The sequence below is a fragment of the Neopelma chrysocephalum genome, unplaced genomic scaffold, assembly GCF_003984885.1.
Source record: "Neopelma chrysocephalum unplaced genomic scaffold, ASM398488v2 Primary Assembly neopelma1_147, whole genome shotgun sequence".
Lineage (NCBI taxonomy): Eukaryota > Metazoa > Chordata > Aves > Passeriformes > Pipridae > Neopelma > Neopelma chrysocephalum.
The window spans coordinates 8,562,075-8,583,463 of NW_020897809.1; the positions used below are offsets into that span (position 1 = coordinate 8,562,075).

General features: G+C 67.8%; 5 protein-coding genes across 9 annotated transcripts in view; 3 read left to right on the forward strand and 2 right to left on the reverse strand.

Annotated features, from left to right (window-relative positions):
- Positions 1–473: 473 nt before the first annotated feature.
- RPUSD3 (RNA pseudouridine synthase D3) lies at positions 474–3,659 on the reverse strand. Of its 3 annotated transcripts, none has more exons than XM_027700538.1 (9): positions 3,549–3,659; positions 1,864–1,931; positions 1,740–1,784; positions 1,559–1,655; positions 1,362–1,469; positions 1,209–1,293; positions 1,021–1,147; positions 808–947; positions 474–727 (listed from the first exon to the last, which is right to left on the reverse strand). In XM_027700538.1, the coding sequence occupies exons 1-9, from the start codon at positions 3,581–3,583 to the stop codon at positions 509–511; spliced, it is 924 nt and encodes a 307-aa protein (XP_027556339.1). In that variant the 5' UTR covers positions 3,584–3,659; the 3' UTR covers positions 474–508. The 3 variants fall into 3 exon arrangements, with proteins under 3 accessions (XP_027556339.1, XP_027556338.1, XP_027556340.1); XM_027700537.1 differs by lacking the exon at positions 3,549–3,659 and adding an exon at positions 2,684–2,757; XM_027700539.1 differs by lacking the exon at positions 3,549–3,659 and adding an exon at positions 2,555–2,586.
- Positions 2,754–3,947, forward strand: JAGN1 (jagunal homolog 1). 2 transcript variants are annotated; one of them, XM_027700540.1, is made up of 3 exons: positions 2,754–2,861; positions 3,050–3,147; positions 3,230–3,947. In XM_027700540.1, exons 2-3 carry the CDS (start codon positions 3,059–3,061, stop codon positions 3,690–3,692), a joined length of 552 nt encoding a protein of 183 aa, XP_027556341.1. In that variant the 5' UTR covers positions 2,754–2,861; positions 3,050–3,058; the 3' UTR covers positions 3,693–3,947. The 2 variants fall into 2 exon arrangements, with proteins under 2 accessions (XP_027556341.1, XP_027556342.1); XM_027700541.1 differs by lacking the exon at positions 2,754–2,861 and having other exon boundaries at positions 2,946–3,147.
- A 74-nt stretch (positions 3,948–4,021) lies between these two features.
- Positions 4,022–8,481, forward strand: IL17RE (interleukin 17 receptor E). The gene is given in 17 exon segments (XM_027700543.1): positions 4,022–4,062; positions 4,064–4,169; positions 4,259–4,274; positions 4,776–4,931; positions 5,028–5,134; positions 5,209–5,332; positions 5,405–5,544; positions 5,626–5,694; positions 5,794–5,860; positions 5,939–6,126; positions 6,282–6,329; positions 6,426–6,471; positions 6,588–6,736; positions 6,807–6,875; positions 6,956–7,007; positions 7,083–7,184; positions 7,382–8,481. Coding segments are annotated over 17 exon segments (2,088 nt in total). The 3' UTR covers positions 7,990–8,481.
- A 204-nt stretch (positions 8,482–8,685) lies between these two features.
- LOC113975920 (interleukin-17 receptor C-like) lies at positions 8,686–17,059 on the forward strand. The gene is made up of 26 exons (XM_027700542.1): positions 8,686–9,042; positions 9,116–9,137; positions 9,221–9,600; positions 9,766–9,877; positions 9,943–9,987; positions 10,148–10,287; positions 10,483–10,542; positions 10,698–10,752; positions 10,852–11,036; positions 11,115–11,165; positions 11,250–11,295; positions 11,404–11,516; positions 11,624–11,692; positions 11,764–11,821; positions 11,953–12,048; positions 12,129–12,167; positions 12,616–13,211; positions 14,503–14,585; positions 14,670–14,780; positions 14,854–14,945; positions 15,049–15,225; positions 15,337–15,432; positions 15,524–15,607; positions 15,721–15,816; positions 15,899–16,042; positions 16,144–17,059. The coding sequence occupies exons 1-26, from the start codon at positions 8,701–8,703 to the stop codon at positions 16,362–16,364; spliced, it is 3,513 nt and encodes a 1,170-aa protein (XP_027556343.1). The 5' UTR covers positions 8,686–8,700; the 3' UTR covers positions 16,365–17,059.
- Positions 17,060–17,137: 78 nt separating this feature from the next.
- PRRT3 (proline rich transmembrane protein 3) overlaps positions 17,138–21,389 on the reverse strand; it is a 5,627-nt gene continuing 1,375 nt past the window's right edge. The window contains exons 2-4 of one of the 2 annotated variants that reach the window (XM_027700514.1): positions 19,706–20,811; positions 19,477–19,620; positions 17,138–19,034 (exon numbers count right to left, since the gene is read on the reverse strand). In XM_027700514.1, the coding sequence (XP_027556315.1) occupies positions 17,299–19,034; positions 19,477–19,620; positions 19,706–20,811 (2,986 nt within the window). In that variant the 3' untranslated portion in view covers positions 17,138–17,298. Of the gene's footprint in view, positions 19,035–19,476; positions 19,621–19,705; positions 21,113–21,389 lie in introns of those variants that run through there. The other variant, XM_027700513.1, reaches the window with a different exon arrangement.

Here is a 21,389-nt window from a genome sequence, read left to right on the forward strand (position 1 = left end):
ACAGAAGACCTGGGATACTGAGACATTCCCAGGAGGGGACAGCACCCTGCCCATCTTTGCTGGGCCAGCATGGCAGCACTCGGCTCCCTCCCACCGCAATGCACCCCCACTGCTGTGTCGTGGTCCCCACTTCATCCCTCGTATGCACTTCAAAATACTTCTGTGATAAGGAGCCTGGTTTGGACCTTCTGTGTGTGCGAGTTGTGGGCTGTCCCCAGGATGGGGCTGCGGGCAGGAACTGGGGCTGCTGGGGCACAGAGCAGGCAGGAAAAGCTGCCTCTGCTCCTGCCTGCCTGTGGTCACCCCTGCCAGACACAGCAGACATGCCAGACACCACCTCTCGTGGCGGTGATGCTGCTGCGCCCCGGCACTGGGAACCAGGCCGGGCACAAAGGGGTGGCAGGGCTGGTACCCCCGGCAATGCCAGGGGCATGGGGGGGGGAAACACATCCTGTGTGTGACAAGAAAAGAACTGGGTGTTGAACCACCCCAGCTGCAGGTGGGGATTTTAATGGGCTGGCAGAGCGCTGTAGGGTGGGGATCCCCCTGTGGCAGTAGGGCACTCGGGCAGCCCCAGGCAGCGCAGGGTCCGCAGGAAGTGGGGTGGAAGGGGTGCACAGAGGGGGCCCTCAGGCAGGATGAGCTCCTGCAGGTGGATGTGGAGTGGGAGGTGACGGAGCTGCTGCGGCGAAAGTCCCAGCCGGGACAGCAACTCCTCATCCAGCACCTGCAATGTGAGTGAGTAGCTCAGTGGGATCCTGGGGGCTGTGCTGAACCCCCCAGCCAGCATCCACCCTGGCCACATACCTGTGTGCGGGTCGGGGCGGCCTCGGGGGTCAGCAGGAAGGGCACCCCCAGGACACTGCCCACACGGGAGGAGTGCTCATGGTCACCCAGTGCCGGGCATAGCAGCAGTGTCAGGTGCACCTGAAGCTGTTCTGGGAAGGCTGGGGAGGCACAGGGGGAAGATGGTTGGTGTTGGTGGGGCAGCATGGCAGCATGGGGTGTGCAGCCACTCACCTGTCTTGGGCTGGAGCTGGAGGAGGGCACAGCCCCCCCTGGCACCAAGCACCCGGTAGCGTGTCAGGGTAATCTTCACCTCCTTCCTGGCCAGGCTGTGGCGTCCCGGGGCTGGCACTGGCACCACCTGTGGAGCACAGCCCTCAGCACTCCCCAGGGCACCTCCCACACCCCCAGCACCCTCTTACCATGGCAGTGTCACCCTGCTGCTGCCAGCGCAGCCCAGTGCGGATCTCGCCCTCCGCCTCTGCCGGGACTCCCACAGTGACAGCACTGCAGGGAGAGGTGGTGAGGAGGGGGCAGGACCCCCATGCCAGCACGGCAGTGGCCCAGAGACTTACCAGTATGTGGCAGGGTACTGCCCTCTCTGGCGGGCTTTGGTGAAGAACTGCTGGAGCTTCTTAGTGGTGTGGTAGCAGCTGGACAGGAGGACGAGGCCAGAACACTCCCTATGGAACATGGCAGCTCTGAGCCCCAGAGGGGGAAAGGCCCCCCTGGCTCTGCCTCAGGGCCTCCAACCTGGAACCTCCCACCATACCTGGCAGGAGCCTTCACCACATGGAGGTCAGCAGGGAGGCCCAGCCGTCGCCTCAGCACTGGCAGCAGTGCATCCAGGCTCAGCTCACCAGGCTGTCCTGGGGAGAGGTTGGAGGGTCAGCACCTGCTGAGCCCCTGAGGTAGGTACCCCCAGCAGACCTCCCTTCCTGCCCCATACTCACCCAGGACAGGCAGGCCTGGGGGCTTGTTCAGTGCCAGCAGGGCTCCTGGCGAGGGGAAACCTGGTCAGGATGGATGTGCTCCCGCACTGTCTCCCTTGCCCCCACCTCCCTCTCCACCCGGTACCTTCCTGGTGCACCACTGAAGCCTCCAGCAGCCCCAGTGTCTTCTCGGGGCCCAGTGGCCGCCTCTGCCTGCAGGGGATGGAGTGAGGGGGGGCATGGGTGGGACTCCTCCAGCTGCCTACCCTGACCCTCCCCTATGTGTCCATAAATCACTCCTCCACTGAGTACCCTGCCTTGCCAGGTGTGCCCCTGCACCCACACCTGTACCCCTTTGCCTGTCCCTGCACCCTCACACTTCCCCAGCCCGTGCTCACACATCTGCAACCCCACGTGTCCCCACTCCCACACCCACCCCATAACCCCTCTGCACTCACATGTGTGCATCCCCACGTGCCCACAGCCTGTGTGCACCCATGTCACACACACTGTCTCACATGCACCTCACATACATGCGCCCCCCGTGTCACATATCCCCCCACGTACATGCGCACTCCATGTCACACACCCCATGCACACACACACACCTCCCGTGTCATATGCTCCCCCGTGTCACACCCCATGTCACATAGACCCCGTCACACACACCCCATGTCACACAGACCCCGTGTCACAGCACCCCCATGTCCACATGTACCCCATATCACATGTACCCCGTGTCACATACCCACGTCACACAAGCACCCCATGTATGTACACACAGCCCCCTATACCACAAGTACCTTGTGTACACCCGCATACCGTATCCCACGCACCCCATGCGCACACGCATCCCATGTGCACACCCCCCATGTCACACACGCCGCGTCCCATGCACTCCGTGTCACACACGCCCCATGTCACACCCTCCCCGTGTCCCCCCCGTGTCCCCCTCGCCCGCTGACCCCGCGGCACGCGCCCCCGTTCCCGCTCGCGCCAGCCCGCGCGCGGCGGCGGCGGCTCTCCCGGTGCCCGCCATGGCGGCCCCACTGCGCCTGCGCCGAGCGGCCGCCCCAGCATCCGGAGAGCCCGCGGCCGCGGCCATAGAGCGGCGGAAGCGCGGGCGGAGCGTCCCGCCCGCAGGTGCGGCACGGCGGGGAGCGGCGGCACCCGCCAGGGGGGCTCCGGGCGGGCGGTTACGGGGAGGGGGCCCCGGGGCTGTCACTGTGGGAGGGAGGCCCGGGGCGGGGGTTCCCCGGGGGGATGGGGCCGGGGCTGCGCTGGGGAGGCGGGCGGGGAGAGCGGCCCCTCCTGACGCTGTGCCTCCCCAGGACAGCACCATGGCCTCCCGCGGGGGTCCCCGCGCCCCCGGCACCGACGGCAGCGACTTCCAGCACCGGGAGCGCGTGGCCTCGCACTACCAGATGAGGTAGGTGTCCCTTTCCCCGGGGGCTCCCGGGGGGGACACGCTACCCCCAGCAGGCTCTGACAGCCCCGCGCTCTCTCCCCAGCGTGACCCTCAAGTCGGAGATCAAGAAGCTGATCTACACGCACGTGGTCATCTGGCTGCTGCTGCTGGCCCAGATGTGCGTGGGGCACCTCAAGCTGCTGCCCCACGACCAAGTGGCCATGCCCTACCAGTGGGAGTACCCCTACCTGCTCAGCATCCTGCCCTCCCTCCTGGGCCTGCTCTCCTTCCCCCGCAACAACATCAGCTACCTGGTGCTCTCCATGATCAGCACCGGCCTCTTCTCCGTGGCTCCCCTCATCTACGGGGCCATGGAGATGTTCCCCATGGCGCAGCAGCTCTACCGCCACGGTAAAGCTTACCGCTTCATCTTCGGCTTCTCGGCCGTCTCCGTCATGTACCTGGTGGTGGTGGTGGCTGCGCAGGTCCATGGCTGGCAGCTCTACTATAGCAAGAAGCTACTGGACTCCTGGTTCACTAGCACGCAGGAAAAGAAGAAGAAATGAGTGGGAATGGGTGGGCTCCGTGAGGTGCTGAAGCTCTGCAGCTCAGTCCTGTGGGGCGGCGCTGGCGCAGCTCCGGTGGGTGGGGGGGCCCCCGGGGACCAAGCTGTGGGTGTCTGAGCCACGCCACGGCCCCGGGCTCGCACGTAACGGGGAGGGGGGAATCCCCGAGGGCTGGGGCAGTGGAGGGTTCCCTGGGGTACATTCCCCTTCGTCTGCGTGTTGCTCTATGGAAATAAAGCACCGTCCGCGCTCCCACGCGTGTCTGCGCCGCAGGAAGCGCCGCCCGGCAGCGGGGGGGGGACGGTGGGGCCGCACGTGCCGGTGCAGGAATGCGGCGGGGCCGGCCCGGGGCGGGGCGGGGAGCGGCGGCGCTCGGCCATGGGGCGTCCGGTGCTGCTCGCCGCCGCCGCCGCGCTGCTGCTGCTGCCGCCCGGCACAGGGGCCGCCGTCACCCGCTTCAGGGTCTCCGCCAACTTCGTGAGCGCCGGGGAAAGGGAGGGAGGTGACCAGGGAAGGTGGGGGGCGGGCGGGCGGCGCCGCGCTCACCCCTGTGTCTTTGCTTGCAGGAGTGCCGGGCCACCGGTGAGTAGCGGCGGGGCCGGGAGAGGGGCAGGGCTGCCCGCGCGGGGCTGCCCCTGCCCGAGGACACCGGCTCCTCCGGGATGCGGCAGGACGGTGGGGCTTCCCCCGCCCGCCGCTACCGGGTCCTGGAGGATGGGGGGCCTCCCAGTCTCCGGGACATGGGGCTCCCCGCTTCCGAGGAGTCCCGATCCCCGGGGCTTCCAGGCTCCCGGGGCTCCCCGCTTCCAAAAACTTCGGATCCCCGGGGCTCCCCGTTTCTGAAGACTCCCGGTCCCCGGAGTTCCCCGGCCGCCGGGGCTCCCCGCTTCCGAGGACTCCGGATGCCTGGGGCTCCCCATTTGCGAGGACTCCAGATCACCTGGGCTCCTCCCTTCCGCGTACTCCTCCTCAGGACTCCCCTTCCCCCGGCTCTCCTCTTCCGAGGGCTCCCGGTCCCCGGGGCTCCCGGTGCCTGCGGGACCCCCGGCTCACGGCAGCTCCCCCTCTGCTCTCCCACTGCAGCCGACAGGACGCTGAGCCGTCCCCGCTGCCGCCGCCCGTCCCGCCCCGTGCCGCCGCTGGAGCCGCCCGCCCTGTCGCTGAGCCGTGCCCGGCTGTGCCTGCCCGCGCAGCCCTGCCAGCCCTGCCTGCGGGTGCGGCTGGCCCTCCCCGCCGCAGGTACGGGCGGGGGTGGCGGGGCCGGGCATCCCTACGGTGGGGGACACACACCCCGTCCTCCCACCTGTGTCAGCACCCCACGCCGGTTTCTCGCAGAGCTCGGCGGTGTCCGTGGGCTGCTGCTCACCTTCCTGGAGCTGGGCTCCAACCGGGCCGGCTGGCTGCAGGTCTGGCAGCGGCGCCGGGTGCTGGACAGCTCGACGGTTAGTCTTGGGTGGGTGTTGGGGCCTGGGGACACTGGGGCTGGTGGTGCCCATTGACTCCCTGCTCCCTGCAGTGGCAGGTGCAGTTCGACTGCTTCCCGGCTGAGAGTGGGCAGCAGGTCCTCGTCTCCCTCCGCACCATCCCGGACCGGGGCTTGTCCCTCAGCCGCAGCCGCCTGGTCACCGCTGAGCCACGCGGTGAGAATGGGGGGATCCCGGGGGTGTCTTGGGGGGATACTGGTGCTGGCTGACCTCCTGCCTACTCTGCAGGGCCCGTCTTCACCCATGCGTGGGTCCCTGAGGCACGGGCCATCGATGTGTGGGTGCCCGAGGGTCCTGCCCTCATGGTGCGGTTGTGCCATCAGCTGGCCCTGGAGTGTGAGGAGCTGCCCCAGCCCTTCCACCGGCAGGTAACGGCTCTGCCCCCCAATACCCCCATTTCAGACTGAAAGGCACACTCCCCACCAACTTATTCTCCCTCCTTGCTGCAGGTGCTGGTGCCAGGCGGCCACCGCGTCTCGCTGCCATATGAGTTCCTGGTGCCCTGCCTGTGCATTGAGGTGGGTCACCTTCCCCCTGCAGCCACTGGAGCCCCTGTCTGCCCTCACAGGAGAAGTGGGGGCACATCCTGCCCCCCACTTCTCACTCTGCTCCCCTAGGCCTCCTACCCTCACCACGACAGCCTGCGGAGCAAGCGCTGCCCCTTCCGTGATCAGCCGGATGCCTGTGAGTGCCTGTGGGGAGGGGAGCTGGGTCCCAAGGGTGTCCCCAGCATCCCCAGCCCACTGATGCAGTGTCCCACAGATGGCCCTGAGCTGTGGTCCTCGGTGCGCTTCCATGACTACAGTGCCAGCAGCAAGGACCAGATGGCAATGGTGCTGACTGCCAGCTGCCCCCTGCACCCACGGGCCACCCTGTGCTGGAGGGAGGCAGCGGATGAGGCTGCACCCTGCCACAGCATCCCCAACTCCACAGCCAGTGAGGAGGAGCAGGTGAGGGGTCCCAGTCCCAAGGTGTCATTGGATGCAGGACCGTGCCCCTGGCTGGGGCACCCACTGGACCCCAGGGTCCCCTGAGGGCAGCAGGGGTGTCTGTGGACTGCGTGGATCAAGGATGGGGACAGTGACATACACTTTGCGCATTCCAGGTTTACACACTGGACAAGGTGGATGTGCACCCCCAGCTCTGCTTCCGAGTAAGCCCCTGTGGATGGGTGGGCACCACCTAGAAAGGGATTGGGGGGCTGTGGTGGGCAATGGCAGCTCACCCAGCCCTTCTGCTGATCCCTCAGTTCTCCTACGGGAACAGCAGCCATGTGGAGTGTCCCCACCGGCCAGGTGAGCCCCACAGGCAAGAGGCACCCCTGAGCTGAGCACAGCCCTCACTGGGGTCCCTCACACCCCTCATCCCATTGGGCATTCTGCAACCTCCCATCTCTCTCTGGTGGCCGCAGAGACCGCCTGGAATGTCTCAGTGAGCGTCTGGGGGCTGCAGTTGCGCCTGCACCTCAGCTCCCGCATCCCCGCGGCCTTCAGCGCAGCCCTGTGCCAGCGCCGGGGTGGGCAGTGTGAGCCTGAGGCCCCTCTCTACACTGTCACACAGGTGAGTGGTGCAGGGCTGGGGGGACATGGTGGGGACAGACCTGCGCTAACCGTGCACTTCTGCTTTGCAGCCAGAGGGCTCTGCCCCAGGGGAGCTGGCACTGCTGCTGCCAGTGCAGGTCCTGGGCAGCTGTGTGCTGGTAAGGTGACCCCTGTGCTTGCACCTGCTCCATGGGGGACATCCCAACACGGCCCCCCCTTCACCCAGCTCCTTCCCCAGGTGTGGCGCTCGGATGTGCACTTTGCTCGGAAGCAGCTACTCTGTCCCGACGGTGAGAGGAGGTCCTGGGGGGGACTCAGGGGGCAGCAGGGATGGGCAGACACCCCTCTTACTGCCCCTCTCCCAGTCTCCCGCAGGCACTTTGGGCTGCTGGGGCTGGTGCTGGCACTGGGGCTGGTCGTGACCGTGCTGCTCCTCAACTGCTGCGGTGCCTGGAGGCCGGACAATGGTGAGGGGCACCTTGGGGGCCTGCAGGATGGGGCCAGCAGCCACGATGGTCAGGGGGCTGGATTGTCAGGGGGTGCTGGCTCCTGGGCTGCAGATGGTCCTGGAGCAGTGGATGGTGGTGGATGCCAGAGTTTCCCCCCAGGGGATATCAGTGGGATGTGGGGCTGGGCTGTCACTGCTGTCCCCTCCATTCTGTAGGTGTCCCAGGTGGGCGCCCTGTGCTGCTGCTGTACTCGCCGGACTCGGAGGAGCACCTGGGGCTGGTGTGCGCCCTGGCTGAGCGGCTGCGCGCGGGGCTGGGCTGCGACGTGCGCCTGGACCTGTGGGAAGCAGGTGGCTTGGGGCAGGCAGGCACCCTGCCCTGGCTCTATGCCCAGCGGGGCCGCGTGGGCCGCCAGCGTGGCACCGTCCTACTCCTCTGGAGCCGGGGCAGTGCCCGGCTCTTTCGTCGGTGGCAGGTCGGGGTGGCCAGTGGGATGCCTGGGGATGCCCACGACATCTTTGGGGCAGCCATGGCCTGCCTACACGGGGAGCTGGGTGCGGCGGGCTGCGGCGGCGGGTGGGTCCTGGCCTACTTCAGCCGGCTCTGCAGCCCCCGCGACGTGCCCCGGCCCCTCCGGCCCCTGCCCACCTATCGTCTGCCCCGGCAGCTGCCTGCTCTACTGGGTGCCCTGCGGGGCAGCCCCCCGGCCCCCCGCTGCTGCCGCCGGGGCAGGGCTGGGGGGCTCCTGCGTCGACTGATAGAGGCGGGGGCTGAGGAGGGCAGCCGGCCACCCCGGCCCCCTGGGGCAGCTGCTGGCACATGAATGCCCGAGCTGGGACTGAGCTGGGCATGGCTGCGGGGTGGGCAGGGCTGGGCACAGCCCTGGTGAGGGCAGGGGCTCTGCCGTGGAGGGGCAGGGCTCAGGTGAGCGTGTCCACTGCAGCACAGGAGGGGTGCCCGTGGGTGCCTCAGCCAGGGGCCGCGGGGGTCCAAGCAGGATTGGCCTCGGCGATGGAATGGGCTGCAGTGGCTGGAGCAAGCATCCAGTTGGTCGCCTGGGGCCAGGAGCAGGGATGCTGTCCTGGGCGAGGACAGCTTTATTCCCATCCAGGGACCTGCTCCAGAGGAGAGCCTGTAGAAGCCCCTTTGGACAACACAGCCGAGTGAGGGGTCGAGGTGGTACTGGAAGAAGCCAAGAGGTGGGGGGACTCCCTGCCCAGGCACAGGGGGCTTGGAGGGGCAGGCGCTGGGCACAGCCTGGCCCTTCTCCTTGCTCCAACATTGCCAGCAGGACCTGGTTTGTGGTGGAAGCAATAAAGGCATCATTTCACCCTGCCCTGCTGTCCATCTGGTGTGCCGGGGGAACTTTGTTGGTGCCCCCGGGGGGTGGAGGCTTCCCCATGCCCCTCTGCAGCACGGGGCGGGGGCAAGAGAACACACCCGGCTGGGCGCAGCCTGTCCCGGCACGGCTGCCACACTGCATCCCACAGTCGCTGGGGCTGCCTGGTTCCAGCCTGGGCACTGTGCCCATGCCATGGGGCCAACCTCATCCCTGTGGGGCCCCAAGCCCTCCCGGGGGTGCCGGGGCACGGATCCCTCCGTGGTCGGTGCGGGAACGGGAGGCCCCACCCCAGGGCGGTTGCTGACGCCACGCAGGGACCCGGGTGTCCGGGATCAGAGCAGGAAGCAGGAGCCGTCGGCCGCGGCGGGGCCCGTGGAGCCGGGAGTGGGGCTGTTTGGGAGCAGACGGTGTGGGGCCGGGGCGCCCCACGGCCCCGGCCCCGCCATGCCCACGCTCGGGCAGCTCCTGCTCGTGCTGGTGGTGACGGCGGCGGGTGGTCGTGGGGCCCCCCGCGACAGCCTGGCCTGCTCCCAGGTGGGTCGGTGTCACCAGCACGGGGGCACTGGGCAGCCAGCACCACCACCGGCCTCACTCCCGCCTCCCCCAGGGCCTCGCCTGCCGCCTCTTGGGTAAGTGCCACCACCACGCCATGGCCCCCAGCTCACCCAGGGCATGGAGATCCACCCCCACACTGCCCTTCCTGTCCCCCCAGACACCGACGTGCTGTGTGGGACGGAGCCCCCGGGGCCTGGCCATGGGCTGTCCCTGGCTCGTCTGCGGCTGGAGCCGGCGCTGCACTGCAGTGAGCCCACTGTCTGTGTGCCCTGTCTGGAGGCGCGTGTGCGCCTGGCCTTGGCACCTGCCACCAGAACCACCACTGCCACCGAAACCCACCACTCCGTGCTGCTAGGGGTCCCTGGGGCAGAGGATGGCAGTGGTGGGGGACAGTGGTCACCAGTGGCTGGGGCCACCTTGTCCCAGCCCAATGTCACTGGGCTGCTGCTGCTCTCAGGGCACACGTTTGCCTCCTCCCACTGTGTGGCCGTGGAGGTCTGGGCACCTCTGGCCCCCACACAGCGCAACCGAACCCTGGTACGTAAGTGCGGGGACTGGCAATAGGTGTCCCAACACTGTCACTGGGCACTGAGGATGTGGGCGCTGGCACATCTCCATGGCACAGGGGTCCCGTGCCCCAGGGAGGTGGGTGCTGGCGGTGCCGATGCCTCACCGCAGAGGGGTGGTGGTTTTCCTGCCCAGGGCTGGGTGATCTTCCGGTGCTTTGAGGCGCCGCTGGGCTCTGAGCTCCATGTCACGGCGTACACAAACTCACGCGGACGGCGGAGTCTGAGCCAGCAGAAGCGGGTGCCAGGTGAGCCCCGGTGTGCCACCTGCGGTGGTCCCATCCCCCTGCCCACTGACTCCCTGTCCCCACAGACTGCTCATGGCCCCCGGCACAGGCTGCTGTCCCCCAGTGCCAAGGTATGTGCTGGTGTCACCCCACCTTGGTTTGCATCCCCTGGGGAGAACTGGGCAGTGGATGCTGGGGGCAGGAGTGACCCTGTGGGTGCCATGCCCTGTGCCATGTGGCTGGATGGATAGTGCCAGGAGGTGGGTGACCTGGTGGCTGGCTCTGGTGCAGTGCCCAGGCTGCGGATCTCCCCAGGGCAGAAGGAGGTGGTTGTGGAGGTGCAAGGAGCTGTGGCGGGGCACAGCTACACGCTCCGGCTCTACCACAACCAGAGCCACAGCACTGGTGGGCCGGGGCATGCAGTGACCGCGGTGAGTATGACCCCCTTCCCTGACCCCCCACCTTGGCTGATCCCTGGCTGCTGCCCCCCTCCATGTTCCCGAGAAGCAGTGTCTGTGTTACAGGCAGTGTGCTGGGAGAGGGTTCCCTGGGAGCAGGTCCCCCTGGGTGACCCTGCTGGGGGGTGATTTGCCACGGGGTGACCCACATCTGGTTGCTGGTAGCAGAGCAGACCCATGAACTACAGCCTGCCTGCCGATGAGGTGCTACCCTGCCTCTGCCTGCAGGTGGGCACCCAGCTGGGGCACCGTGGGGGTGGCAGGGGTGGCCACCAAAAAAGAGGCTTTCCAGGCTCCATGTGTCCCAAGGGGACCAGCTGAGTCACGGTCACAGCATGGTTATCCAAAATCCTCCCTTTTCTTGTCTCTCTCCCTGCTCCCAGGTCTGGATGGAGACCCAGGACCCACTGAGGGCCACCCTGTGCCCCTTCTCCCATGGTAGCTGCACCATGGGGCTGGGGTGTGGGGTTGCTGGGACACAGAAGGACCTGAGGGGAGACTACATGGGGTGAGACCCTTCTCCTGGTGCCACCACAGATGCCAAGGCCTGGGAGCGACTGTGGATGCAGAGCCAGCTGGTCCTGCACACTGAGGGGCAGGTGCTGACCTGCTCCCTCTCAGCCCCCTGCGACCTCCCAGCCAAGCTGGTGCCCTGCTGGCAGCCAGTGCCCTCCGGGCCCTGCCAACCCCTCCCTGGCCTGCAGCAGCCCACCATGGGGCAGGTGAGTGGGGCTCTGTGGGATGCTGGGGGCTCGTGAAGGGTGCAGGTGGCATTCATGGAGCATCCCTTGCAGTCACAGGGACCCCAGGAGTTTGGAAGGCTGCGGCCACACCCCAACCTCTGTGTGCAGGTAGGACACCCCTCTGCCCCACAGCTGCCCCATGGGCAGCCCCACAGGCAGCTCCAGGCACTGCTAACCTGCTCTCTGGGGCAGGTGTGGAGTGGTGGGCAGGTCCGGCTGATCCAGTGCCTGCGGGACCGTGAGTACTGCTGGGGTGGGAAGGCAGGGGCAGCCCATGGGTCCAGCTGGGGGGAAGCCCGCCCTGGCCTCCCCTCGCCGCCCCCCCAGCCCCGTGGCACATCCCCAGGAGCACTGCCTGGCCGCCCTGATGACCTCCTGCTGCTGGAGCGTGGGGGGAATGCCTCACTGTGCGCTGTGGAGTGGGATACCTGCACGCCCCTCGCCAGCTTCACCAGCATGGTAAAGGGCAGGGACACCCATGTCCTGGTGGCGGTGGCAGTGGTGGCACAGGGACTGCTGTGGCCAGCAGTGGTGGCACAGCTGTCTGACCCCCTGTGCTGTTGCAGGGAAGGGGGCGCCCCGGGCTGCTGGAGCAGGATCTGCAGCGGGATGTGGCAGCGGGGCAGTGCTGGCAGGTCAGTGTGGGCAGCCAGCAGGTAGTGGTCAGGGACTGGGCAGCATCTGACATGTCCCTGTGTCCCCCCAGATCTGGCACCCTGAAAACAGCACCGAGGTCATGCTCTGGGCCTGTCCCATGCACAAGTGTGAGTGTCAATGTCCATGGTGTGGGAGAGGGGCAAAAATGGGAAATTGAGGGAGGGCACCCACCCGTGTAGCCACCAGAGACCTTCCTGGGTGCCAGGGGCCCTTGGTGGATGCAGATCCTGCCCCACAGACCTGCGTGCCCGCTGGGCGCTGGTGTGGATGGGGGTGCTGCTGGCGGCTGCCTGTCTCCTACTCCTGCTCGTGCTGAAGAAGGAGGACATGAAAAGTGAGTGGTGCACCCCTGGGGGCTGTGCTTGTCCTGGAACCCCTCCCAGGATCCCACCTCACTGCCTCTCCTCCTCACAGGATGGCTGAAGTCACTGAGGGCTGGCTATGGCTCTGAGGGTGAGTGTGGGGTGAGCCTGGGATCTGGGGGATGTGGGCAGACATAGGGGTCAGGGGGCAGAGCAGGGTGGGCTCCCCTACCAGAACAGGTCCAGGCTTGCCTGCCCCACAGGGTAGGTAGAGGTGTAGGGAACAGAGAAGAGGGTGGCAATCCTAGCAGTGGGAAGACAGGTTGTGTCTCCTATGACCTGTCTCCTATGGTGGCTGTCCCTTAAGGTGGGTAAGGGGATTCGGGAAGGGGACTGGGGGACTGAGCAGGGGATGGGTCCCACATTGGTGGTGGTCTTAGCTGCTTCCCATTGTACCTGTTCCTTAGCTTGGGTATGAGAGGTTGAGGGACAGAGGCAAAGAATGCTCGCCTCCCATCACGGGTGCTCCCAGCATGCCTCCCACCCCAGGATGGGTACAGGGTGCCTAGAGGGATCCAGACACTGATGATCCCCCCCAGGTCCCCTGCAAGGCCGGCGGGCACTGCTGGTACATGCGGCGGAGCCGGTGGCGGAGCGGGCAGCGTGTGCCTTGATGGCAGCTCTGCGCCCACTGGGGCTGCTGGTGGTGGCAGCACCAGGGGGTGGCAGTGGGGTAGCAGCGTGGGGACCACTGCCCTGGCTGCACGCCCAGCACCGCCGGGCACTGCGTGACGGTGACACCATCATCTTCCTCCTCTCTCCTGCCGCAGTGGCTGCTGCACAACAATGGGACACGGGGGCCAGGGTTGTGCTGGGGGCCGGGGCTGCTGAAAGCAGCCTCATCCCCCAGCACAGCTCTGGCCCTGCTGATGTCCCAGCCGTGGCACCCTGTGAAGTGTTTGCGGCAGCTCTGTCCTGTGCCATGCCGGCGCTGGCGGCGGGCACTGGGCGCTACATGGTGGTCCAGCTGGAGGCCTTGGTGCCGGCAGTGCCCCCAGCACTGCAGGCAGCCCCTGCCTTTGCACTGCCCACTGAGATGGGGGGGTTCCTGCGGGCACTGGTGGGACCAGCCTGGCGGCAGGGACGGTGGCCAGAGCCATATGTTGCATCGGCGGCTGAGGGGCTGCGGCGGGCGGTGGGGGAATAAAGGGGTGACTGCTTTTCCTGACCTTGAGTCCAGCTCTGAGTCCAGCGGGGAGTGGGATGTCTTGGAGAGTGATGACAGGGGGGACTGGAATGGGTTGCGGAGGGGTGATTGGGAGGTATAGGGGGATAGGGGCAGGAAGGGAGTCTGGGCTGGCTGGGGGGTGAAGAGGAAATGGGTTGGTTTGGTTGGAAGTTGGATGGGGAACTGGACCAGTTTGGGGTGGTGATGGGGAACTGGACCAGCTCATTGTGGGATGAGGGGGAACTGGGACAGTTTGGAGGGGGGAGTGGGAGAGGGAATTGGACCGGTTCTAGGTGGGATAAGGGGCAACTGGGCAAATCTGGGGGCAGTGAGAAGGAACTGGGCCAGTTTGGGGAGGTGAGCAGGAGCTGCACCAGTTAGACTGGAGGGGGGGGAAGGTGAACGGGACTGGTTTGGCTGGGCGGGGGGTTGATGGGGAGTGTCCCCTTGGATCGGGGGTTGAGGGCCTCGCCCAGCCCGAGCGAGTCCGGTGCGGGGTCGCTGCCCATCCGCAGCCCCCGCGCCGGGTGCTCTTGGCCTTGGCCCCTTTCAGGCGCGGGGGGCGGGCCGGCCGGGCGGCTCTGATTGGCTGCGCGCGGGGGGCCGGCGGCGCTGAGTCAGCGGGCGCGGCCCACGTGGTGCGGGCGGGGCGGGAGCGCGATGGCGCCGCTGCCGGGGCGGCGCGGGGGACCCGGGCTCGGGGAGGCCCTGCTGGGGGCCGCCCTGCTCGGGGGGGTCCTGTTGGCCGCCCGCGCCGACCCCGACCCCCACCGGGACGGGGCCGAGCCGTGCCGAGCCTGCCGCGGCCTCGCCGACAGCTTCAGCAGGGTGCGGGACGGGAGTGATGGGTGACACAGGCCCTGCTGGGGGGGAGCCGGGGGCGAGGGGGCGGTGCAGGGGGGGACCCACGGGTGGCAGACGTGGAGGACACGGGCTGGCGGTGGTGGTGAGCAGGGATGAAGCGGGTTCTTGGAGGGGGGATGTAGCCGAGGGAGGCCAGAGGCAGCACAGGCCGGTGTGGTTACAGGGATGGCTTTGGGGACTCTGGTGAGGTGGAGCACTCCCACAGCATCCCTAGGGAGGGGAGGGAGTCCCGGGGCACAGGGCCTGGGCTCTAGGGAGAGGAGAGGGTGGCAGATCCTGGGGGGTGGTGTGTCCTTTGTGGGGAGGAGAGGGACACGGCTCTGGTGGGACTTTATGGGGAGGGAGGTTACCGGGGGGTCCCATGGCTGTGCTGCCACCCCTGCCTTGTGCCCAGGGCCTGGAGCGGACAGAGCATGAGGGCTTTGGTGGGGGCAACACAGCCTGGGAGGAGGAGAAGCTGTCCAAGTACCAGCACAGGTGAGTGACCCCAACCAGTGATAACTGGGGGAGCCCAGCTGCCCCAGGGGATGTGTCCCTGCACTGACTCCTGTATCCCTGCAGTGAGACCCGTCTCCTGGAGGTGCTGGAGGGTGTCTGTGCTCCCTCGGACTTCGCCTGCCACCAACTGCTGGAGCGGAGCGAGGAGCATGTGGAGCAGTGGTGGTTCCACGAGTGAGTCTGGGGATGGGGACATGGGGGGGCAGGGGGATGGCAGGGGACTGAGCACTGTGTCCCCTCTCCCCAGGCGGCAGCAGCACCCTGACTTCTTCCAGTGGCTGTGTGTGGACAGGCTGATGCTCTGTTGCCCACCCGGCACCTACGGCCCGGACTGCCGGCGTGAGTAGCTGTGGGATGAGTGGGGTGGTGCTGGGGCTGGAGGGGCCCCCCCTGGCTGCCACCCCTGCCCCAGCTGCCAGCCGGCTGGTCTCTCCCTGTGTAGCCTGTGCCGGCGGGCCCCGGCAGCCCTGCAGCGGCAATGGGCGATGCGATGGTGACGGCACACGCCGCGGCACCGGCCTCTGCGTCTGCAGCCTGGGCTATGGCGGCCCCTTCTGCGCCGAGTGTGGTGATGGCTACTATGAGGCCTCGCGGAACAAGAGCCACTTGATGTGTGCTGGTAGGTGGGGGCCAGGGGGGCTGTGCAGCCAGGGTTTCCCTGTTGCTACCCAGACTCTGGGTGCAGGCAGCTCCCCCTGCCTGCACCCACACCGGCTCTTCCTGGCTGCAGAGTGCTACCAGGCATGCGGGCGCTGCACGGGGCCCGAGGACTCCAGCTGCCTTCGCTGCAAGAGGGGCTGGGTACTGCACGAGCACCGCTGCATCGGTGAGTGAGGGTCGGGGGTGAGCTTGGGGCCGTGGGGGGCTGTGTCTCAGGAGCCAAGGGCTCGGCAGGACAATCCCCAGTTCTCCCGCAGACATCGACGAGTGTGGCACAGAGATGGCGCATTGCCGAGCCAACCAGTACTGCGTCAACACGGAGGGCTCCTATGAGTGCCGAGGTCAGGAGGAGGTGGAGGATTTCTGTGCAGGTGGCTCTCCCCTGCTCGAGGCCAGCCCTGGCTGGAATGGGAGGGGACTCCAGCACCAACCCTGGCTCCTTTCTCCATGGCAGACTGCTCCACGGCTTGCATCGGCTGCATGGGTGCCGGACCGGCTCGCTGCAAGAAGTGCAACAAGGGCTACTGGCGGGATGGAGCCAAGTGCCTGGGTGAGTGCCTCCCATAGGCTGGCTGTCTGTACTGCCCACTCCCCACTGCCCGAGCCCTGCCTGAGCGCTGTGTCCCCCCCAGATGTGGACGAGTGTGCCAGCGCCGATGAGCCGGTGTGCACTGGAGCACAGGAGGTGTGTGAGAACACGGAGGGCAGCTACCGCTGCGTCTGCGCCCAAGGCCACGTCCGCCGGGATGGGCAGTGTGTCGAGGACAAGCCCCCTGGTACGGCTCACACAGTGTGGGGGGAGGAGTAGAGGGTGTGGGTGGCAATGGGGGGGCTCTGGCTGCTTGGCTGTGCCTCCCCACGAGCACTGCCCACGCAGATGCCCCAGAGAAAGGCTTCTTTGACGACGTGACCGATGACGAGGTGGTGGTGCTGCAGCAGATGTTCTTTGGTGTGATGATCTGTGCACTCGCCACGCTGGCTGCCAAGGGCGACATGGTCTTCACTGCCATCTTCATCGGTGCCGTGGCCGCCATGGCCGGCTACTGGCTCTCTGACCGCAGCGACCGTGTCCTCGATGGCTTCATGAAGGGCAGATAGCTCTGGGGCTGCTGGGCACGAGTGGGGAGGCAGGCTCAGCCTGACGTGTGGGGCCCGCCCCAGCAGGGCTGGCTGACGAGGCTGCATCCTGCACACAATGCTGTGCCCTGCATGCGTCCCCCAGCCCCGCCTTAGCGTAGGGTCTCGTTTTCTCCCCCCTGCAGAAAGAGCCAGGGGTACCTGATCCTGGGGGCTCCCACGCAGCCTTCTCTGTCTGGAGGGGTGATGCCAGGCAGTGTGGCACTGTGTGGGGGGCACAGCATGCTGCCCCCAGCCCCTCGTGCTCTGAAGGAGAAACCTGGAATCATGGCAAGTGGAGGTGGGGGGGCAGGTGAGGGGGTGATTCTGCTACCTGCCCCCAGGCTAGGGCTTCTGGCCCTGTTAGGACCCCCCTCCCATAAGGCCATTCCCTGTGGGGCAGTGAAGGGCTAGGTCCCCCCTCCGCCCTGAGCTGTGGGGCTGGGAGAGCTGCCCCCCATCCCACCCCTCCTCCCCATGTCCCTGGGCAGAGCCCATCTCCCCTCCCAGACTGGACGGGCTGGGGACCCCGTGTTGCTGGGGGTGCCATGCTGGGCAAGGGGGGGCCCTGCCAGATGCATGAGTGTGGCCATTGCATTTGTCCGTGGTTTGTCCGTCAGGGTGTGCCCATCTGTCTGTGTGTCCATATCTCAGGAAATAAAGCTCTGCACACCCAGCTCAGCTGCTGAGGGCCAGGATTGGGGGGGGGCTGGAGGTGCTGCTACCCACCTCCACCTCCACATGCCAACAGGAGCTCCTCCCAGCATAAATTCTTTATTTCTCTCATTTGGCACAAATGGAGCCAGCCCCTGCCTGGCCCTGCAGGGGCGCAAGATCAGACCCCCCACACCCCCACACTGGGCTCATCCCCCTGCGCCCTCAGTCTCTGCGCCCTCAGTCTCTGCCCGGCCCTGGCTCAGAGCTCAATGGTGTCGCTGGAGAGGCTGCGGGAGTCCACCGCCTTGCCAAGGGCTGGGAGGCTGCGGGGACCCTCGCGCTCCCAGCCGGGGGGTCCGGCGGGCACCAGGAGAGGGGCCCGGCTGGGAGCCTCGTCCAGGGGCAGGCTGTCAGGTGAGGACAGCCCGTGGCGCCAGGGGTTCCAACTGATCTTCAGTGAGCTGCTCTCCAGTGAGCTGGCCGAGGCGGTGACAGTGACGGTGATGGTGCCGGGGGGTTGCCGGGGCCCGGGCAGCTCTGTCAGGGAGCTGCACCGCACCATGCGCCCCAGGCCGGGGCTCGGGGCTGGGGAGCCATGTAGTGAGGTGCCCGAGCCACGGCGGGGCCGGCTGAAGAGGCTGTCCTGCAGGAGGTGGCGGCGGCAGAGCGCCTGGTCAATGCTGCGGCGCAGGTCGATGGGGGACGGCGGGCGGAAGACCAGCTCCCCGAGTGAGGGGGACGAGCCCTGCTCGAAGGTGGCACAGGAGCGGGCGGCCAGCAGGTTGGGGCACTTGGGGCTGAGCCCTGGAATCCCAGCGCCAGCCGCCCAGGCCTCATTGCTGTCCTTGAGAGCCCGCAGGGGCAGCTGCTCCGCCGGGTTGCGGATGAGGCTCTTGGAGATGTCATTGGCAGGTGTCCGCTCTGCGCTGGTGCCACTGGCACTGCCACCGGCCCAGTCGTAGCAGTTGTTGGGGTACTCGGGCGCCTCGGCTTTGCGGCCAGCACAGAAGTACCGCAGCGCCTTGGCCCAGCAGGAGTGGCCAGCGGGGCTCTGGCGGTGGCACTGGCAGCACACGGGCTCGGCGGTGGTTGCCAGCAGCGCCAGGGCTGTGCCCAGCTCACCGATCCGCAGCCAGAGCTGTGCCACCCAGCCGGGCCGGGAGAAGCGCCCAGGGGGCCCCAGGACCCCTCGCAGCCACACAGCGCTGTAGAGCTGCAGCCCGCAGACCGGCAGCCCCGCCACCGCTGCTGCCAGCAGCGCCCGCGCCCCTGGCCTTGGGCCTGGCTCCTCACAGGGCGCCCGCAGCACCCGCCAGCACCCCCAGAGCCCCCCCAGCAGCAGCAGGGCCCCTGCCACACAGCCCAGTGCCTGCAGCCCCAGCGCGGCGGGGCCCAGCCGGGGCGGCAGCAGGTCGGCGGCTCCCAGCACCACACTCTGCAGGGCGGCAACAGCCCCCAGCGCCGGCAGCCCCCGCAGCCGGGCCGGCAGCAGCCGCAGCTGGGCCAAGCGCTGGAGCCGCTGGAGCAGGAGGGCAAAGGCAGCGAGCAGCAGCGGGAAGGGAGCCGTGCTGAGCAGCAGCAGCGCCAGGGCAGGCAGGCGGCCCCGTGCCCCGTAGGGGTCCAGCAGCAGGAAGGTGGCCCGCAGCAGGCAGGCAGCCAGCAGCAGCCCGTGGGCCCCCACAGTGTGGGGCAGGTGTGGGGGCCGCAGGATGGCCGTCCCTGCCAGCCCCGCCAGGCATCCCAGTGCCAGCAGCAGGAAGATGGCAGCCAACCCATAGACATGGGCCTCCCAGGAGAAGCCCAGCTCGTGCTGCAGCTCGGCCCAGCGCAGCCCAGTCCCGTTGGCCCCTGGCACTGGCGGGGCACGGCTGGGCTGTGGCTGTGGCTGCAGCAAGGATGGATTTCGGGGGGCTGGCTGTGGCGTCACCCCTGCTCGTCGCCATGTGGCTGAGGGGGTTGCGGTGCCTGGGATGGGGGGCTGCGTCCCCGGGGTGCCTGCAGGCAGGAAGGAGGGGTACAGTCAGTGGGGAGTGGGGGCTTTGGTGGCATCCAGCCCCCACCTACACCCCCACGCTGGGATGCATCAGCTGTGGCACGCCAGCAGTGCGGTGGGGGATGCTCTGGGCTGACCAGGGCTCTGCACGCTGGTGCCTCCCAGGGTTTTCTGTCAGGACCCACAGTGCAGAGGGTGTCACATCCCCGGTCATGTCCCTGACCCCCCCTGGGGAAGCCCCCACCCGCCGAGCACTTAGCACTAATCCCTGCAGGCAGGAATAGATTAGGGCCGTCGTCAGGTGCAATCCTGATTGAAGGTGTCACAGTGTCCCGGCTGGGCAACCCAAGATAGCTGCCATCCTCCCCACCAGCCCTGATGCCCTGGGGATGGGCTCTCACAGCATCTGCAGAATGGATGGGCTTGGACGTAGCCCTGCATCACCTGAGTTCCTGGTCCCGAGTGTCCCTGTGGTGGATGGATGCGCCGCTGGCTGTGGGGTCGCCTTGGTGGCATTTGGGATGCTCACAGCGCCCACAGCACCCCGGACCTGCTGTGGGGAGCCAACGTCCTCCTCAGGCAGCAGCCCTGTGAGAGAGGGCAGAGCAGGGTACTGGCATCTGTAAGCGTTTGGTTCCCACAAAGGGGTCCCCTGCACCGTGCTGGCTCCTACCTGTGCTGGAGGTGCCAGGGGTGGCCGTGCTGGAGGCGGGTAGAGGCGCAGGACTGGTGCTGAGGACAGCCCCTGGGGTGGGCTGGGGTCCCCGCTGCCCAGTCATCCTGGGGTCCGTGCGAGGTGCTGCATCCCCAGGGCTGGTGGTGGTGTGGCTGAGAGGGGCCCTCCGGGTGCTGCGCTGGTGGGACGGGAGCCCCCTGGTCCAGGGCTCAGCCAGTCCCCAGGATGGGGTTATGTGGGGCAGCTGTGGGGCAGAGTTGGGCAGAGCCAGGGAGGGGCTGGAGGGCCCTCCCGTGTCCCCCCAGCTGCTCACCGGCTGTGCAGAGCCACGGCTGGTGTGGGGACGCTGAGTTGGCCCCGTGCCTGTGGGGTGGGAGGCAGGGACAGTGCCCAGTGGGACTGACTGGCTGCTGGCTGGAGCAAGCTGTGCATCCTGAGGCAGCCCCAGGGCCGCCGTGGGTCCCTCCACCATTGTCTGTCCCCCTGTGTGGGCATCTGCTGTCCCCATCCCCACTGCCGGCAGGGGGTTCAGAGCGATGGTGGATACGGTTGACCAAGGGCTGGGAGTGCCAGCTGTCTTCGTGGCATTCTGCCCTGACAGGGACAGACCCTGCCCTACCCAGGGTGGCCCTGTGTCCGTGGGCACCCCAGGGCCCAGTGTGCCCGGTGCAGAGCTGTGAGGCACGGGGCTGTCCTGGCCTTCAGCCTCATGTCCTCGCCAGGTGACAAGTGGCTCCTCTGTCACAGCCAGGGCTGTGCTGCCGTCCCTCCAGGCCCTGGTATCAGCACCTGTCATAGTGGTTTCCATCTTCAGGGGTGCCCCTGTGCCATGCCCTGCCTGCAGCGGGGGGGACCAGTGCACGGGGCTGTTGCCCCCCCGGCGCTCACTCCTGGAGTCCCCGGTGCCGCTCGGCTCCCCTGATGCCTCCCAGGTGGGGGATGGGCCCGGCCACTGCTGTCCCCAGGCAGCGCTGTGCAAGGGGTCCCCACCTAAAGACATCCCTTCCGGCAGCACACCCTGGGCCCCGGCGGGGACCACGGTGGCCAGGAGCATCCCCCAGGTGACGAGCTGTGCTGCAGCCATGGTGAGTACCCAGCTGGCCCTGCGGGGATGGGGGTCTTGTGAGCCAGGACCCACAGCAGCCGCCCGGGGCACTCGCGCAACTGGACGTGGGGCTGCTGTGCCCGTGGCCACCCACTGCCCAGCGAGAGAGCCAGCGGCTTGACTGTCCCTCCTCGAGTAGCCCTGAGCCCTTTTCCCAGCTGTCCCCATCCCCGGTGGCCCCATTCCCAGTCTTTCCTTTCCCAGTGTTCCCGGTGCTCCCCATCGCAGTGTCTCTGGTGCGGGTGGTCCTTGGTGCGTAGTGATCCCCACCTCCAGCGTCCACGATGTCCCTTTCCTGGTGCTCCATCCCCAATGTCCCCTCCCCGGTGCTCCATCCCCGGTTCCCCTCCCGGTGTCCCCTCCCCGGTTCTCCGTCCCCAGTGTCCTCTCCCGGCGTCCCCGCCGGCGGCAGCCCCGCTCTGCCACGCACCGTTCACCTTGGCGAGTCCCGGCCGCATCCCGGCGGGGATGCCCGGCCCGGTGCCCCGCGCCGCCGCCGCACACGCGGCTCAGCCCCGCCGGGCCGGGAACGGGGCCGGGACCGTCAGGCTGCTGCGGCGGCGGCCCCGCGGTGCG